The 19,567-nt window shown below is 47.1% G+C and overlaps 1 protein-coding gene across 7 annotated transcripts in view; it reads right to left on the bottom strand.

The window, feature by feature from the left end:
* Positions 1–19,567, bottom strand: part of FMNL3 (formin like 3) — a 72,029-nt gene that overhangs the window by 36,922 nt on the left and 15,540 nt on the right. Inside the window, exon 1 of one of the 7 annotated variants that reach the window (XM_033222162.1) lies at positions 16,988–17,035. The exons of the other annotated variants lie outside the window; for them this stretch is intronic. Within the exon in view, the coding sequence (XP_033078053.1) occupies positions 16,988–17,020 (33 nt within the window). The 5' untranslated portion in view covers positions 17,021–17,035. Of the gene's footprint in view, positions 1–16,987; positions 17,036–19,567 lie in introns of those variants that run through there. 7 annotated transcript variants of the gene reach the window in all.

Below are 19,567 nucleotides of genomic sequence, written 5' to 3'. Positions count from 1 at the left end.
GTAACACTGTGCTCCCACCCCATGTTCCCATGTTCCCACTAGGATCCCCCTCACAAACCAACAGATCTACCCCAAGCCAATGGCAAAGCAGGCAACACAAGGCACAAAGGCCCATTACTAGCTGCCAGAAGGACAGAGTGTAAGGAATGGCCTCCACATGTCTCTACTGGTGGGCAGTAGGCACAGCTGTGGCCAGTTGGGCACTGCTCCCAAAGGGCGAGAGCCCAAGGAGGTGGGAGCTACCAGCTCCTGCTGCCTTGGCCCCTTGGCGGCCACAGCCAGTCCTGCCGCAGTAGCAGCTCCCAGACAATGAGAGTTATTTTCAGCCAGCGCTTTAACACAAGCCAGCTGGCTAGTGTGCAGGGCGGGAGTCCTCCTCCACCCAGCCCGCCCAGACGGCAGGCCAGCCGGCCCAGCCCATTGCCTACGCTGCTGCTGCTGCCACCGCCACCGCCGCCGCCTCCATGTCACTGTTTGTTTATCTCATTGTTCCAGCACAGCTCCTTCTAACTCCCCACAAAACTGCAATCGTTTGTAAAAGGGAATCAAAAAAATCAGAGAGTTTGATCAAAGGTCCAAGAGCTAAAACTTTAAAAGGTCCAGACATGGGAAGCACGGCAGCCCCTGCAAACACCCACACTTTCCCCAGCATTGTGACTGGCTGGGGGAGCACAGGGGAGGAAATGGAACAGATGGATGGTCAGATCTCACTGCAGCTCTCACAGACCAAGGCCAAGCCTGGCTTCGCCGCCAACCTGGGGAGACAAAGCTCAAGACTGCTCTCCTTGCCTTGACTCCCTCCCATCCTCCTCTCCAGAGCCCAGGTTTGGAGAAGATAACTTGAGACAGATAGCCTGAAATGGGCTGAGTCAACTGTGAAAGGTTCTGGGCAAAGATCTATATCCTGTGGCAGAAAGGAAATCACAGAACAGTCAATGACACTTGGCTGGAAGGACAGGCAACCCCCTGCCCTGCCTTGATAGAGTAGCGGCAAACACTTCAGCTGTACCACCCCACTACCACACCAAAGTACTCAAGAATAGAAAGGGTGGAAGGCAGCAGTTACCTCCCTGGACTCTAGGCCTACAGCCCTGGTCCTGCCCAACTCTACAGCCTTCCCAGGGCAGCTCCCCATTACTGCTCATCTCCCTCCTTATGTCATCCCACACGCAGGAGCATGTGAGTATAAACAAGTCTAGCCACACACAGCTTTCTCTAGGCCCCAGCTGCCCTATTAGACATCTGAACAAACTACTTAGGTACCACATGACAAAAGGCATAAGAAAAGTGGGTGCTCCTTAAGTGTCTGTAGTAGCTTAGATCTGGCTTGCTGTTTTTGTTTAATTGAAACTACCACTTTGGGGATGAGCTGCCAGGGAAAAGCCAGCTCTCACAGGCTCGAAACCATGTCTGGAGAGCGTGCTTCTGTGGTCACTGAGGACTCTGTAACCAGAAATGACTTGCTGAGCAGTTACGGGCCAAGTCCCTGAGCAGCCTGGAAGAAAAAGAAATGGATTCACCAGATGTCTCTGGTTGAGCTCTGCAGTTCACACCAGGGAAGTTGGATAAAGGAGAGGTCCTAAAAGGCCAGCATCATTCAAACAAAGAGATGGCTTTTTCTAAATACAATTATACCCCTGGGGCCTCTTCTTCACCCTAGAGAATTCCTCCACTGGATCCTGAGAAGGCAAAGGAAATTGGCCATGTCCCAAAGTTGGTAAAGCCTCAAACTCTTCCCTTTGCCACACTGTTGGCCTCATACGTGACATCACATAACCTCTGCAGGTAACCCTGAGGCCCCCAAACCCTGATTAAGGCCACCCTTTCTGGCCTGCCCAGTCAAAAAATACATAATCTCCAATAGGAGCTTCTGTCAGCGCTTCCCAACTGAGCACCCAGGCCCTAGTAAAAAGCTACTGCCACAGCAACTTGATCTGTCTACTGGCTCCTCGGCCCCTCCTCGTGGTTAGCCAGACCCACACACTCCCCAGTTACGCAGAATGGAAACTATTCTGCTGGGGGCAGCTTATTTTCCAAAGCCAAGGAGTCTTGGGGCAGAGCCTCGCATTCTCCCTGCAGCCAACCAACGACCTCCCTCTCTTCATGAGGTTCTGTCCTCCCACCTGGGAGCCCAATGGGCAGTGCTACCTTTCAGAGGACACAATATTTCTGGGGTCACATCTCCCTCTCTCCCCATACCAATAGGCCCAATGAGTCTCCCTCCCAAGGTCTCTCATCTATACTTGCCCTTCTGTTCCCACTGTCACCACCTGGATGGGCCGTTATTGTTCACTCGCCGCCCTCTGGGATAAGCTTCTAGCTGGCATCCCTACTTCCAGTACTTTCCTCCCTGCCATCCTGCACATGAATGAAACTTTCAAACTTCTAAGCACATAAATCATGTTTCTCCTTGGTTCAGAAATCTTTTTTGACTCCTTGCCATTTATATGAGAAAACCTGAGCTCCTTAGCCTATTGCTCTCAGCATCTTACAGTAAGAGCTTCTGAGGTAAGATTCTCTCCAGGCTGGCCCCAGCTTCTCTGACCAGCCTCATCCTCTCCCACTCTGTGGAATCTCTCTCCTGGGACAGCCACTCTTCCTACTCCTTAACCCTAGGATTTGCCTGTTATTGATGTTTCCGCGATCTTCTGACTTGCTACCTACTACTTACTACCTGACTTAAAATCCAGCGGCTCTATGACTACCCAACCTAAAATAATCAGCCCCTCTCTTGAGCTCTAAGCGTAATATTTAAAGAATAAAATGGCAGAGACCTGCCTGTTATCCCCTGACCTCTTCTCCTCTTCCTTAGTAGTGAACCTCCACTGTTGAGTTGGACACTTGACAGCCTAGAATTGATATATTTCTCAGCTTCCCTTGCATAGGTATGGTTATGTGACCATGTGGGATGTAAACAGAAGTCGTGTGCACAACTTCTGAGAAGTGTCACTAAAGGGAGGGAATATACCCTTCTTTTCTCCTTTCTGCTTCTAGCTAGTTGGAATACAGACAGTGGCTGAACCTTCAACAACTATTTTAGACTATGAAGTGACTTTGGAAATGAAATCCACATGGATGAAATAACAAGAGAGAAAATACCAGGACACTGATACCATGGACCTTTAGCACAAATTGAATGGTTCATAGTGGGGTTTTTTTTGCACATGTTTTCTCTATTCACAACTAGAAAGAACATAAACTCCTTAAGGGAAGGGGCCATATCTTACCCTTCTTTGAATCATGTGCAGGTGCTTAGTAAGTAAGTGATTGATCCTGCTCCTACCACTCCTACCACCAAGTCCCTTACTCAGTCTCCTGGCTAACTGGGGAAAGGGAGGATCCTTTAACTTTTTACCACCGTCCTTACTATTTCTGGGCTCTCTTATCTATAATCTGTCTTATGTTCTACAGCCCAAATCACTTTAGATATTGCTTTCCCCTCAGCAAACTCCTACTTTTCATTCTGAGTTTCAACTCTGTCTTCAGTTTATGCCATAATCTAAGCAACTTCCCTGCTCTTCTCTTTAACCAGACTCATCTTCTTATAACCTGCTAGAACACAGGCTTCTAAGCACAAGAATCATCATCAGCTTGTTTACCACTATAATAGGTGAGCAATAAAGATTGGGCAAATCAAATTTCTCCATTCACATATTCCTTCATATATTCATTCATATAACCCTAAGTTGTCTACTACATTGTACCCCAGAGACATTACCTCCTTTCGAATTGCCAGCCATGCTTCTCCTCCAATTCACAACAGGTGAAATCTACCATGTCCAGCAAATCCTTCATAAATGAGAGTAGTAACATCCACTCTCCCAACAGTGTCTCTGCACATTTACTAATTATTTTAAAATGTGTTCATGGAATTGTGGCTTATGGTTAAATTTCTTCACCTTTTCTTGGACAATCAATATATATGTTTATCATAAATCCCAGTGACACTCCTAGAGGCACATACACAATGTAGTGGTTAAAGCACTAACTGTGAAGCCACACTGCCTGGGTTTGAATACTGGCTTCACCACTTACTAGCTGTGTGGCTTTGGGAGAGTTATTTAATCTCTGCAAGCCTCAGTTTCCTTACCTGTAAAATGGAGGCAGGAATAATAGTACTTACCCCATAGTGTTGCTGTGATTATTAAATAAGTTAATATATGTAAAGAATTTATTTTTTTTTTTTTTTTTTTTTTGAGATGGAGTCTCGCTCTGTCACCCGGACTGGAGTGCAGTGGCCGGATCTCAGCTCACTGCAAGCTCCGCCTCCCGGGTTCCCGCCATTCTCCTGCCTCAGCCTCCCGAGTAGCTGGGACTACAGGCGCCGCCACCTCGCCCGGCTAGTTTTTTGTATTTTTTATTTTTAGTAGAGACGGGGTTTCACAGTGTTAGCCAGGATGGTCTCGATCTCCTGACCTCGTGATCCGCCCGTCTCGGCCTCCCAAAGTGCTGGGATTAGAGGCTTGAGCCACCGCGCCCGGCCATGTAAAGAATTTACATCAGAACCTATAGAGTAAATGTCACACATAATACTAGCTATGTGTTTTTGGTTTGGTTTTTTATTCAACATTTAGCTGGGAAACAACTCTATGCCAAGCACAAGCTAGAATTTGGCAATATCAAAATAAACAGAGTATGGTCACTACATTCAGAAAGTTTATATCCTGAGGAAAGATAGACATGCAAATCAGGGGTCAGTATAGACAGCGTTGCTGTGAAAGAGGCACATACAGTACTGTGGGATTCCAAGGAGGTAACATCTAATTAGACTGTGGAGTCAAGTAAGGCATAAGGCTTCCTGAAAGAAATGTCACAGGATTTATTTTATTTTATTTTATTTATTTTGAGACAGAGTCACGCTCTGTCGCCCAGACTGGAGTGCAGTGGTACGATCTCGTCTCACTGCAAGCTCCGCCTTCCAGGTTCATGCCATTCTCCTGCCTTAGCCTCCCGAGTAGCTGGGACTACAGGTGCCCACCACCATGCCTGGCTAATTTTTTGTATTTTTAGTAGAGATGGGGTTTCACAGTGTTAGCCAGGATGGTCTCGATCTCCTGACCTTGTGATCTGCCCGCCCTGGCCTCCCAAAGTGCTGGGATTACAGGTGTGAGCCACCGTGCCTGGCCTATTTTATTTTTTTTTTGAGACGGAGTCTCACTCTGTTGCCCAGGCTGGAGTGCAGTGGTGTGATCTTGGCTTACCACAACCTCCACCTTCCGGGTTCAAGTGATTCTCCTGCCTCAGCCTCCTGAGGAGCTGGGACTACAGGCACACGCCACAATGCCCAGCTAATTTTTATATTTTTAGTGGAGATGGGGTTTCACTATGTTAGCCAGGCTGGTCTCAAGCTCCTGACCTCATGATCCACTCACCTCAGCCTTGGTGTGAGCCACCACACCCAGCAATTTTTTTTTTTTTTTTTTTTTGAGACAGAGTCTCACTTTATCATCCAGGTTGAAGTGCAGTGGCACAATCTTGGCTCACTGCAGCCTCGACCTCCCAGGTTCAAGCAATCCTCCTGCCTCAGCCCCTCAAGTAGCTGGGACTACAGGCATTCACCACCACACCTGGTTAATTTTTGTTTTTTTTAGTAGAGACAGGGTTTTGCCACGTTGGCCAGGCTGGTCTCGAACTCCTGGACTCAAGTGATCCACCCACTTCGGCCTCCCAAAGTTTTAAGATTACAGGCATGAGCCACAGCACCCTACCTAGAATTAGTCTTAAACATCAAGCGGGAAGGAATCGGAAAAAGGCAAGAGCAGAAGGGAAGATGGTGATATTCTAGGCAAGGAGACAGTATTTGCAAATACATGGCAACACAAAACACCATTACAAATCCAGGAGTCTACAAGTGATTTACTACAAAGGCATGAAAGTATGTATGAGGAAATTACAGCAGGCAGAAAAGTTGGGTGATAAAGGATATGATGAGTTAAGTAAGTAGGTGGCATAAGTAGGATAATAATAACACTACTAAAATGAAAACAGTAATAATGAAAAAAGCTAACATTTATTGACAGAACTGTGATAAGCACTCTATATGAATTATCTCATCTAATTCTCAAAACGATGATATAAAGTCTTATGAAGTAGGGACTATCATTATCCCTGTTTTACAAGCAAGGAAACAAAGGCCTGGAAAGGCCATGGAACTTGCCCCACATCACAAAGCAAGCATATGGTGGAGCTGGGATTTGAACCCAGGTCTGACCCAAAGTCTGAGCTTTTAACTCCTCACAGTGTCTCCTCTGAGACAATTAATTGTATTAGCCCTTGCACCTTTCCAAATTGTATGCATCCTTCAGGACCAATCAGTACCATTTCAACCTTCCTCATGGAACCTCTCCCAAACCACCCAGATCTCTGTGCATCCTTCCTCTGAATTTCTGTGGGTTTCCTGCTCTAACCTCCCATTAGCACTCATATTCAATCATTCTTTGAACAGCATTTGTGTCCTTTTTTTTTTTTTTGAGACAGGGTCTCACTCCATCACCCAGGCTGGAGTGCAGTGGCAAGATCTAGGCTCACTGCAGCCTTGACCTCTTGTGATATTCCCACCTCAGCTTCCCCAGTAGCTGGGACTGCAGGCACACACCATCATGCCTGTGTAAATTTATTTTGGTAGAGACGGGTTTCACCACATTGCCAAGGCTGGTCTTGAACTCCCAGGCTCACCCAATCCACCCACTTTGACTTCCCAAAGTGTTGGGATTACAGGCATAGGCCATCACACCCAGTAATATTCATGTCTTCTATGTACCATGCATTGTGCCAACTGGAGGACCTGTTTTGCCTTGTGATAACTCTTGTATTTACAAAGAAGGGGGAACCTGAAGCTTATAAACATTTACTCTGGGCCAGGATGGTACCAGACCCTTCAATTACAAGATTTCATGGAAAAGTCACTTCTGTCTCATATTGTTATTCATTTTTCACATTTTATATTATTTCCTGAACTAGACTATAAGCTCCTTGAGGATTTTGCCTTGAATACACTTGTTCCTAGACAAGTAGGCCTGGCACACAGAAAAAGCTTAATAGATACTGTGGGCTGCCCAAAGGGACAGCAGAGGCCATTCTGGGGGGCAGAACCCAGTACACCGGCCTAGGGCCCAGCTCTGGCTTTCCATGAATCTCATGACACATCTAACAGCTTGTTATAAAGCCATAAAACTTAATGAATCCCTTCCTATTTCCAGACACATGTGGGAGAGGCATGACCCCTGCTTTACAGAAAGATAAACTGACGTTTGGCACAGGCACACATCTGTCACAAGTTCTATCAGCCAGGGAGAGACTCTACAAGTCCTGCAAGTCCTGCCTCTCCTTGCTTTCAAATGGAGGTACATCCTCAGTGCCTCAGTGCTTCTATCCTCTTTTGGGAGGAATCATAATGACCTCAGTCTGCTCTAGATCCATGAGCTGTCCTCCCAATGTTGTCTCCTCTCATGCTTTGAAGGCTAGAACTTGACATAGAGGTCTAGGCTACCCACAGCCCAATGCTATTTTTGAGTTGTTCCAGCTTTTTTACAACTCATTTGATTGTCCAGCTAGTAGGAAAAAACATCTCTTTGGACTTAGCCTTTGAGAATTCCCTCCCCACGACCCAAATCTTCTCTGCTTCTTGGAAATGTCTGGTGTCCTAAGTGTTATATTCACTCAGGGAACAGGGATGAAAAACATTACTGCGCATCTCTTATATGCCAGGCACTTTTCTCACATTCTCTCACTTACTATTCTCAATAACCACTGGAGGTAAATATTATACCTGTTTAACTGATTGAGGGAATTAAGAATTTGAGACCAACTGGCTCAAGGTTACACAGAAAGTAGCAGGACCCAAATTTAAACCCAGACATGTGACCTCCAACATACAGGTTTTTCTACCATGTTTGCCCATCTCCTTACAAAGAAAACAAATCTCTTTTTCTAACTTGAGAAGGTCCAACTTATCTGACTGGCTTTGGTTGATCATTACACAATGCTTCCCTATTCTGCACAACCTAATGAAACCAGCTGAACCAAGTATGCGTGGTGAACATCTGCAGTCCAAGGCTTCACAGAGGAAGAGAGACTGTGCACAGCACAGAGACAAGGAATCTGTCATCTTGGACACAACCTGGTGACAAATCCCTTACATCTGAGTAGCATTTTAAACTTTCCAGAACAGCACAGGCTTTGGAATCAGGGATGACCTGGATTTGAATCCTGTTACTTTTCATGAGACAGTCGGAAAGTTCTCGTTCTGCTGCCCAGGCTGGAGTGCAGTGGTGCGATTATAGCTCCCTGCAGTTCCAAACTCATGTGCTCAAGTGATCCTCCCACCTTAGCCCCCAAGTAGCTAGGACTACAGGCATGTGCCACCACGCTTGGCTAATTTTTTTTTTTTTCACTCTTTGTAGAGATGGGGCTTTGCTATGTTGCCCAGGCTGATCTTGAACTCCTGACTTCAAGCAATCCTCCCACTCTGTCCTCCCAAAGTGCTAGAATTGCAAGTGTGACCCACTGTGCCCAACCAGGGCAAGCTATGAAACTTCTTTGAACTTCAGTGTCTTCATCTACAAAATATGGATAATATCTACCTCTTTTTTTTTTTTTTTTTTTTTTTTGAGGCGGAGTCTCGCTCTGTCGCCCGGACTGGAGTGCAGTGGCCAGATCTCAGCTCACTGCAAGCTCCGCCTCCCGGGTTCCCGCCATTCTCCTGCCTCAGCCTCCCGAGTAGCTGGGACTACAGGCGCCCGCCACCTCGCCCGGCTAGTTTTTGTATTTTTAGTAGAGACGGGGTTTCACCGTGTTAGCCAGGATGGTCTCGATCTCCTGACCTCGTGATCCGCCCGTCTCGGCCTCCCAAAGTGCTGGGATTACAGGCTTGAGCCACCGCGCCCGGCCATATCTACCTCTTACACAGAATAAAAGGGATTTTGCACAGTACCTGGCACAGGAGAAAGACTCTGTTAAGTGGTAACTGGAATGACCTACTCCAGGAGTCACATTTGACTCAAGTTAGCTTCTAAGTACATATGCAAAATACAATTTTACACTTTTATTTGTGTGTGCGTGTGTGTGTGTGAGACAGAGTCTCGCTCTGTCGCCCAGGCTGGAGTGCAGTGGTGCAATCTTGGCTCACTGCAAGCTCTGTCTCCCGGGTTCACACCATTCTCCTGCCTCAGCCTCCCGAGTAGCTGGAACTACAGGCGGCCACCACCACACCCAGCTAAGTTTTTGTATTTTTAGTAGATATGGGGTTTCACTATGTTAGCCAGGATGGTCTCGATCTCCTGACCTCGTGATCTGCCCACCTCGGCCTCCCAAAGTGCTGGGATTACAGGTGTGAGCCACCGTGCCCAGCCCTTATATTACTTTTTTAGAGACAGAGTACACCAGCATGACCACAACTCACTGTAACCTTGAACTCCTGGACTGATACAATCCTTCCACGTCAGCCTCCCAAGTAGCTGAGACTACAGGTGTGTGCCATCATGGCTATTTTAATTTTTCATTTGGTTGAGACAAGGTCTTGCTATGTTGCCCAGGCTGGTCTTGAACTCCTGGTCTCAATTATCCTCCTGCCTTGGCCTCCCAAAACAGTGAAATCACAGGTATGAGCCACTCTGCCCAGCCTAATTTCATAGTACTTTAAATATATATAAAAGAGTATATATGTATAGTTGAATAGTACAGGTTAAACATACGTAAAGTACAATTCCCTCATCTCATGTGATCTAATAATTCTGTAGGTAAGAGCAGTTGCACCCTTGCCCCTTCAAAAGATAAAATCAAGAAACCAACAGCCACCCAGGGGATTCACAGGAAAACTGAGACCAGAACTTAGTGAAACAAAGTCAAGTCACTAAGCTGCTCTGCTATTTGAGCAGCTGAGTGATCTGGGACAATTCTAACCTTCTGGGGCCACGGTTTTGTTATCTATGGAGAGATATGGGAGAGATTTTGCCAGGTTATCTCTAGTGTTCCTGCCACAAATCTGTTTTTGGCCCCCTCAACTAACTACTCTTCTCAACAACCGTGCTTCTCTCCTTGTGACATTACGTAAGTCCTAGGAGTTGTCCCTCCCCATCACTGAAGGCCTGTGCTGTGAGACTGGAGAAAAGCTCACATTTGGCCGGGCGCGGTGGCTCAAGCCTGTAATCCCAGCACTTTGGGAGGCCGAGACGGGCGGATCACGAGGTCAGGAGATCGAGACCATCCTGGCTAACACTATGAAACCCCGTCTCTACTAAAAAATACAAAAAAACTAGCCGGGCGAGGTGGCGGGCGCCTGTAGTCCCAGCTACTCGGGAGGCTGAGGCAGGAGAATGGCGTGAACCCGGGAGGCGGAGCTTGCAGTGAGCTGAGATCCGGCCACTGCACTCCAGCTTGGGTGACAGAGCGAGACTCCGTCTCAAAAAAAAAAAAAAAAAAAAAAAAAAGAAAAGCTCACATTTTTATTGACAGTAGGCATAGATGACTCTCAAATATGTATTTTCATCCCAGACTTCTCCTTTGAGATTCAACTTTAATATTCAACTCCCATTAGACATTCCACCCAGACTTCCACAGTCTTTGCAACCTCATGTGTCTCAAAGTGGCCTCATCACTTTTCCTTCTAATGTATTTCTTCTACTGTGTTCCCTTGTTAGAGTAGTTAACTCTAATCTAGCAAGCTAGAAATCTGGGTGCCATCCTCAACGCCTGCCTTCTCCCTCATCTCTATCCTCACAATGTAAAATCTAATCAGCCATCAAAAATCGAAATAAAATCTAATCAGTCATTAAAATTTAACTGTTTATTAATAGTTAACATTTACTTGACTGTCCCATCATCTCCATTGTGCAAACTTGTCCCAGTTTAGGCTCCCATCATCACCACCACAGAGTAAAGGCCTTCCACTCAGCTGCCCACCTCCAATTCTGGTCCCTCCCGTGGTTGCCAGACTGACCTACCCACAACTCACAATCTGACTATGAAACACATAAAGTACAGTCTCTTCCACATGGCATTCAAAGCCCTCCTGACCACTTTAGCCCTGCCTATCATGAGTCTCTGCCTTACACTTCACACTTCAACGGCACTGAGCAGTTCTGTGAGGGTTCTCTGAACACATCATGCTGTCTCGATTTAATGCCTCTGCTCATGCTGTCCTCTCTACCTGGAATGCTTTCTTTCCCAAACTTCTGTCCTACTCCTAAATACCCTTTTAGCCAGCAGAGATTTCCTTCTCTGGGCAATATTCCCCAAGCCCACCTCTCAACTGTGCTCTCCCAATGCTTCCTGCATCTCTACAGAATTGCACTTAGATAGCTGTATGTTATAATTACATGTTTAATGTGTTTGTCTCCCCCTCTAGACTGAACTCCTGGGGGCAGGATGACTGTCTTAGTCACCTTTCTCTAGCTCTTAACACAATTCTAAGCACTTGTTGAGTGAATGAGTACTAGGCTGCACTTGGTGAGTCTTTGAGGGCTACTATCTTGCCCCCTCTCTGTCTCTAGGCAGGGAAAATGACACCTTAACCATTCTCAGTTCACCACCTCAGAGGCCCTCCTGAGTGCTGATGTGACTCTTTAGCTGCCCTGCCACAGAATAAGGCTCTCTCTGCCCTCTTGCCTCCAAGACAATCAGAAGCAGCTGGTAGGGCTTTTGTACTCTTATGACATCAACTTGACATTCCCCTGGATCTGTGGGCAACAAGCACTAGATACTTCCTTTACAATTCTTGGAAAGAATCAACTGAGAAGCCAAATGCTACTGGACACCCAGGAGGTGGAGGTGTCTAGCTGGTTATCCTCCAGCTTCTGAGATGATGCTCAAAACTTTTAACAAGGATATTCTAGGGAAATGAAAGATTAATGCTTTGGGACACCACCGGGAGCTGTTGCCCCATAAATGCACAAGAGATTCCTAATTCCTTAGTCAGTCACCATGCCAGCAATAATTAAACAAGCCCAAAGGGAGCAATTAATAGCTGCTATTGGACCATCAATCTGGAACTCATGCCAGATGCCATCAGAAAATAATCTGCAGACATGAGCACTTCACGAGGGAGCAGATTCACCAAGTGTCCTGCCTGCCAAGGGCCTGAGGATAATGAGTGCTTATGTGATATTGATTCTGCTGAGTGGCAAGTAAAAACAAAATAAGCACAACCACAAACAAGAAGTCTGTCCAAAGTAAGGGGCCCAAGCATACTCTGGACACAGAAGGGGTCCAAACAAAGATGCTCTTTCCTGGTTAGATTATCTCTGGCCCATCCATTCTAGAACATTGTCTGGGCCTCACTTCAGGACTGGCATTGAAGGGAGGGGAGTATGTGATCTCCAGTCTACAAAATGAGCCCATATAAAAGCAAGTCTACCACCCCAGAGTTCAATAAAATCCCAGGAGCACAGGTCTCAACCTCAGCTGGTGTATGATGGTTTTAACCTTGGTAAATGCCCTCAGTTCAGAAGGCTTTTAAAATAAGGTCCAGGCCAGGAGCAGTGGCTCATGCCTGTAACCCAACACTTTGGGAGGCTGAGGCAGGCAGATCATTTGAGCCCAGAAGATCAAGACCAGCCTAAGCAACATGGTGATATCCCTAGCTGGGCGTGGTGGTGCTGCCTGTAGTCCCAGCTACTTGGGAGGCTGAGGCAGGAAGATCACTGGAACCCAGGAGGTGGAGGTTGCAGTGAGCCAAGATGGTGCCACTGGACTCCAGGCTGGGTGACAGAGCAAGACCCTGTCTCAAAAAAAAAAAAAATAGGCCGGGCGCGGTGGCTCAAGCCTGTAATCCCAGCACTTTGGGAAGCCGAGATGGGCGGATCACAAGGTCAGGAGATCAAGACCATCCTGGCGAACACGGTGAAACCCCGTCTCTACTAAAAAAATACAAAAAACTAGCCGGGCGAGGTGGCAGGCGCCTGTAGTCCCAGCTACTTGGGAGGCTGAGGCAGGAGAATGGCGTAAACCCGGGAGGCGGAGCTTGCAGTGAGCCGAGATCGTGCCACTGCACTCCAGCCTGGGTGACAGAGCGAGACTCTGTCTCAAAAAAAATAAAATAAAATAATAATAATAATAATAATAATGAGGTCCCTCCACAGCTGCACAAGAGACAAAATGTGCTAAAGAGCAGGCCAACAAAAGTCAAGAATTACCCCAGTACCTGGAGGTTCCTAAAACCTGTGGAAAGGTCATGACTAGGCCAACATTATTGAGCAGAAAACAAAGGTGACTAGTACGTGCCATTCAGTGACTTTACAACTTCGGGGTACCGAGAAACAGTCTCTACCCTTCAACAATAATTCTTATTTCTTAAATATTTTTGTTAGGCTCCTCAATACCAGATCTCTGATTCAAGAGGTTAATGACCTTCAAATAATATTTCTATTTAAGGCTGGGTACGGTGGCTCACACCTGTAATCCCAGCACTTAGGGAGGACAAGGCAGGCAGATCACTTGAGGTCAGGAGTTTGAGACCAGCCTGGCCAACATGCTGAAACCCCGTCTCTACTAAAAATACAAAAATTAGCTAGGCATGGTGGTGGGCGCCTGTAATCCCAGCAACTTGGGAGGCTGAGACACAAGAATCACTTGAACCTGGGAGGTGGAGGTTGCAGTGAGCTGAGATTGTGCCACTGCACTCCACCCTGTGTGACAGAGCGAGACTCAGTCTCAAAAATAAATAAATAAATAAATAAATAAAAATTCTATTTAAAATGTATTGGTTTTTTGTGGGGGAGGGTTTGAGACAGGGTCTCACTTTGTCACCCAGGCTGGAGTGCACTGGCATGATCATAGCGTACTGCAGCCTCGATCTCTTGGGCCCAAGCGATCCTCCCGCCTCAGCCTTCCAAAGTGCTGGGACTACAGACATGAGCCACTGTGTCCAGCCTTCTACTTAAAATGTATTGAGCATCCTGGCTGGGCAGAGTGGCTCACACCTGTAATTCCAGCACTTTGGGAGGCCGAGGCAGGTGGATCATGAGGTCAGGAGATCAAGACCATCCTGGCTAACACAGTGAAACCCTGTCTCTACTACAAATAAAAAAAAATCAGGCGTGGTGGCAGGTGCCTGTAGTCCCAGTTACTAGGGAGGCTGAGGAAGGAGAATGGAGTGAACCTGGGAGGAGGAGCTTGCAGTGAGCAGAGATTGTACCACTGCACTCCAGCCTGGGCGACAGAGCAAGACTCTGTCTCAAAACAAAACAAAAAAGTATTGAGCACCCTTTATGCCAGTCACTGAGCCCCAAAACTCTTACAAAAGGCCGGGCTGAGCACCCAGACATGGGCAGAAGGAAGCCATCCCTACACTCCTTGCAGCTGCTTCCCAGACCAGACTTCATATTTCTCTTCAAGACCAGAACACGCAGAGTGACTTCAGGAAATCTTGAGAATCAGACTTGAGAAGCCTAGGAAAGACAAGTATCTCTTTACAGTTAATCAGCACCCTGCCCAGCCCTGCAGACAGTTCTGACAACTGGAGCCAGGAAGAAGCAATCACAGGCTCTGGCTGGGGCCCACCTGGGGCTAGGAACAGTTGGACCCCCAGATGAGTACTGACTCTGATCCCCACTCAGACCGGCTGCAGTGCCATAGGAAGCCCCTTCCTCGGAGACACACTCAGGCACTGGGATCCAAAGTTCATGGAAAGTTTCACCTTCTCTTATAGCTCAACCCCCAAAACTGCCTGATAATCTTACTATCTTATCTAAATATGGTTCCTCATTACTTTTTTTTTTTTTTTTGAGACGGAGTCTCGCTCTGTCACCAGGCTGGAGTGCAGTGGTGCGATCTCGGCCCACTGCAACCTCCGCCTCCCAGTTTCAAGCGATTCTCCTGCCTCAGCCTCCCGAGTAGCTGGGACTACAGGCACCCACCACCACGCCCGGCTAATTTTTGTATTTTTAGTAGAGACGAGGTTTCACCATGTTGGCCAGGATGACCTTGATCTCTTGACCTCGTGATCCACCCGCCTTGGCCTCCCAAAGTGCTGGCATTACAGGCGTGAGCCACCACGCCCAGCCCCTCTCTCTTATTTTTTAAGAGATGGGGTTGCCCAGGCTGGACTCAACCTCTGGAACTCAGGGGATCCTCCTGCCTCAGCCTCCCAAGCAGCTGGGACTACAGGCACATGCCACCACACCCGGCTATAACTCCCAATGACCATCTATCTCTTTATCTTACCTTCTTTTTCTTCACGATACTTCTTGCTACTTAACATTATATTATATACCTGTAAATTTGTTTACTGTTCTCCCCAACAGCAATGCAAATGCTATGAGACTGGCTTGTCTTTTTTTTTTTTTTTGAGACGGAGTCTGGCTTTATCGCCCAGGCTGGAGTGCAGTGGCCGGATCTCAGCTCACTGTAAGCTCCGCCTCCCGGGTTTACTCCATTCTCCTGCCTCAGCCTCCTGAGTAGCTGGGACTACAGGCGCCCGCCACCACGCCCGGCTAGTTTTTTGTATTTTTTAGTAGAGACGGGGTTTCACCGTGTTCGCCAGGATGGTCTCGATCTCCTGACCTAGTGATCTGCCCATCTCGGCCTCCCAAAGTGCTGGGATTACAGGCATAAGCCACCGCGCCCGGCGAGACTGGATTGTCTTTTTTGTTCCCTGTGGTATCACTAATGTCTAAAATACAGAGTAGGCCGGGCGCGGTGGCTCAAGCCTGTAATCCCAGCACTTTGGGAGGCCGAGACAGGCGGATCACGAGGTCAGGAGATCGAGACCATCCTGGCTAACACGGTGAAACCCCGTCTCTACTAAAAATACAAAAACTAGCCGGGCGAGGTGGCGGGCGCCTGTAGTCCCAGCTACTCGGGAGGCTGAGGCAGGAGAATGGCATAAACCCGGGAGGCGGAGCTTGCAGTGAGCTGAGATCTGGCCACTGCACTCCAGTCCGGGTGACAGAGCGAGACTCCGCCTCAAAAAAAAAAAAAAACAGAGTAAACACTCAATAAATAGTTGTTGAATGAATAAATAAGTGATCATGCAAACATTTTAAAACTCTGCTTCCATCCTAGTGGGGTTACATGAGAAGCAAGACTGAATAATGCCTACTTCCCAGAAAGCCCTATAAACCTGTTGTTGACTCCTAACATCTCCTCCAAATATCTCCCTAAAGTCCTCCACATCTCATCCCCAGGCCCACAAACCCTAACCCACCCCAGAGCAAGTATTAAAGAGAGAAAATGGAGCAGTACCCAGGGAGGAGACACATTTTTCCTCCAGTTAAGTACAGCCCAGAACCTCTGCAAATTAAAAGCTCCCTCTTCACTGAATCCACTCAACTATAGTTATAGGTCACACTTTTTATTTTTATAACCAGCCAGCCCATCAAATTATAGGCTCAGGCCACTGGTAGGCACGCCAAACACTGGGGCCAGCTTAGCCTAGAAGAGGCACTGCTCCTTCTGGCTTGTGAGGGGGTGCACGAGTGAGGGCTGAGCACCAGTCAAATCTGAAAGGGCAGAAGGCACCATCACCCCACTGGGGACAGTCTAGCGATGAGCCTGGATCTCACTCAGGCCAACCTGCTACCCATAAGGGAGACAGATTCCAGGATTCTCCACACAGCAAACAAGAGAACTCTTTTTTTTTTTTTTTTTTTTTTTTTTTTGAGACGGAGTCTCGCTCTGTCGCCCAGGCTGGAGCGCAGTGGCCGGATCTCAGCTCACTGCAAGCTCCGCCTCCCGGGTTCCCGCCATTCTCCTGCCTCAGCCTCCCGAGTAGCTGGGACTACAGGCGCCCGCCACCTCGCCCGGCTAGTTTTTGTATTTTTAGTAGAGACGGGGTTTCACCGTGTTAGCCAGGATGGTCTCGATCTCCTGACCTCGTGATCCGCCCGTCTCGGCCTCCCAAAGTGCTGGGATTACAGGCTTGAGCCACCGCGCCCGGCCCAAACAAGAGAACTCTTAACCTTATAAAGCACACCTAGAAGTTTCCCTACAATTAATTTCCAAACTCCTTACCAACGCCAACAAGGTCCCACATGATCTGGGCCCTGCTCACCTTTCTTATACCTTCTCGGACTCTCCTCAGCATCCTTGTCTACCAGTCTGGCCTTCTTTCAGTTCCTCAAATGGTTGCGAAGTTCTTTTCCACCCAGGGCTTTGCAAAAGTTGTTCTCTTCCTAGAAAACCCATCCCCCAGATCTTTATATATGGCTATGATGATGGCTTGTGGTAAGTGGATCTGTAAGAATGAACCAAAGAAACTGCTAAGAAGTCCATTACAACAGACCAGGCAAGAGCTGAGGATCAACTATAGTAGTGGTAGTACAGATAGAGAGAAGGTGAGAGGGACAGCAGACCAGACTAACTCCAAGTGCTTGGCCTGGATGATTAGCTGGAAGAGTGCCATTCCCCCCAAAATACAATGTATAAGAAAACACTAGCAGGTATAAAGTGGCTCACAAACACTGGACACTGTTACTATGCAATGAAATATATTTATTGAGCATCTACTATGAACAAGGCATTGTTAATAATAAAAATTATTGAGTACAAGACATTTTACCCTAAAGAAAGGCAAAAATGGGCTGGGCATGGTGGCTCATGCCTGTTATCTCAAGCACTTTGGGAGGCTAGGGTGCGAGGATCACTTGAGCTCAGGAATTCAACGCTGCAGTGAGCTATGATCACACTACTGCACTCCAGCCTGGGCAATAAAGAAAGATTCTATCTCAAAAAATAATTTTTTTAAAAGGAAAGCAAGACAGATTTGGCAACGAAAAGAATTAGTTCAAAACTTGATGACTAGAAATGGAAGCTTCTACATTTGAAGACTTCTGCAGTTCAAGGGTAACACATGGGGGATCATTTTCTATCCCGTTTCACTTTTTTTTTTTTTTTTTTTGAGACGGAGTCTCCCTCTGTCGCCCGGGCTGGAGTGCAGTGGCCAGATCTCAGCTCACTGCAAGCTCCGCCTCCCAGGTTTACGCCATTCTCCTGCCTCAGCCTCCCGAGTAGCTGGGACTACAGGCGCCAGCCACCTCGCCCAGCTAGCTTTTTTTGTATTTTTTAGTAGAGACGGGGTTTCACCGTGTTAGCCAGGATGGTCTCGAACTCCTGACCTCGTGATCCGCCCGTCTCGGCCTCCCAAAGTGCTGGGATTACAGGCTTGAGCCACCACGCCCGGCCTTATCCCGTTTCACTTAAATCAAATTATTCTGATTCTCTAACCTATGAGGATTGAGCATTTATTTCTCATATATTTCAATCATTCAACTTTAAATGAGCAAACTCATGAATGGCTAGAGATCACTTACCAACTATTCTCTATTCCCTGCTGAAACCCTGGGCAGGAAAGTCCCTTTTCTAACAATCAAGAAATGTTCAGGCTAGGGATGATGGCAGCACTTTGAGAAGCTGAGAAAGGCACATATGGGCCGGGCGCGGTGGCTCAAGCCTGTAATCCCAGCACTTTGGGAGGCCGAGACGGGCGGATCACGAGGTCAGGAGATCGAGACCATCCTGGCTAACATGGTGAAACCCCGTCTCTACTAAAAAATACAAAAAGCTAGCCGGGCGAGGTGGCGGGCGCCTGTAGTCCCAGCTACTCAGGAGGCTGAGGCAGGAGAATGGCGTAAACCGGGAGGCGGAGCTTGCAGTGAGCTGAGATCCGGCCACTGCACTCCAGCCCGGGCGACAGCAAGACTCGGTCTCAAAAAAAAAAAAAAAATAGAATAGATCCAAGACTTCCCAACCTAAAGCCTTCTTTGTTACACTCTTAACAACCTGTTCTTTGCCTTCCAAGTATATATCATAATTAAATATTTATTTAATATCTGTCTTTTCCTCTAAACTCTATGAGGGAAAAGGAATTCTTTGATTTTTTCACCACTATATACCTAGTGATATCAGGAGCACATAGTAAAATTAAAAATAAAAATAAAAAACTTCTCGAATAGTAAATGTCCTAGTGGGATGGCTAAGATTCAAACCCAAATCTGGCTGACTCTGAAGCTCAAATCTTTCCACCATACTCCTTAGCAAAGGAGAACTTGTTTGGTAAACTTTCCCCTATATTCTGCCACAATCCACTCAATCCACTCCAAAGCAGTAATAAGAGCAAAGGAGAATCAACCCTGCAAAAAGGAAACTATAGTTAAGAAAGTGGGGCTGGGCGCAGTGCCTCATGCCTATAATCCCAGCACTTTGGGAGGCCACGGCAGGAGTGCAAGACCAGCCTGTGCAACAGTGAAACCCTGTCTGAACAACAACAGCAACAAAAAAACTGGGCTTTGGCATCAGGCTGCTTGGATTCAAATCCCAACTTTGCTACCTACTAGTGTGTGATCCTAGGTGAGCTATTTAACCTACCTGGACCTCAGTTTCCTCTTCTATAAAATGGAGATTAACAACAACTACTTCACAGAGTTGTGATGATTAAATAAGATAATGTGTGTAAGTGTTTTGCATGGTGCTTGGTATACCATCATCACATATAAATGTTAGCTATTAAGATTATTAGCTATTCTTATTCCTAGGAAGCAAGAATCTAGAGAAAATGATTGTCATGGTGGTCACAGCTGCTGAACTGACTTGACTTTGAGAAGCTGAGATGCAGCACAGCCTAGAGCTCAGGTTT

Source organism: Trachypithecus francoisi, unplaced genomic scaffold (genome assembly GCF_009764315.1).
Source record: "Trachypithecus francoisi isolate TF-2019V2 unplaced genomic scaffold, Tfra_2.0 Lachesis_group11, whole genome shotgun sequence".
NCBI classification, from domain to species: domain Eukaryota; kingdom Metazoa; phylum Chordata; class Mammalia; order Primates; family Cercopithecidae; genus Trachypithecus; species Trachypithecus francoisi.
Note: the sequence above shows the minus strand (reverse complement) of the source record. Positions and strands in the feature narration are given on the sequence as shown.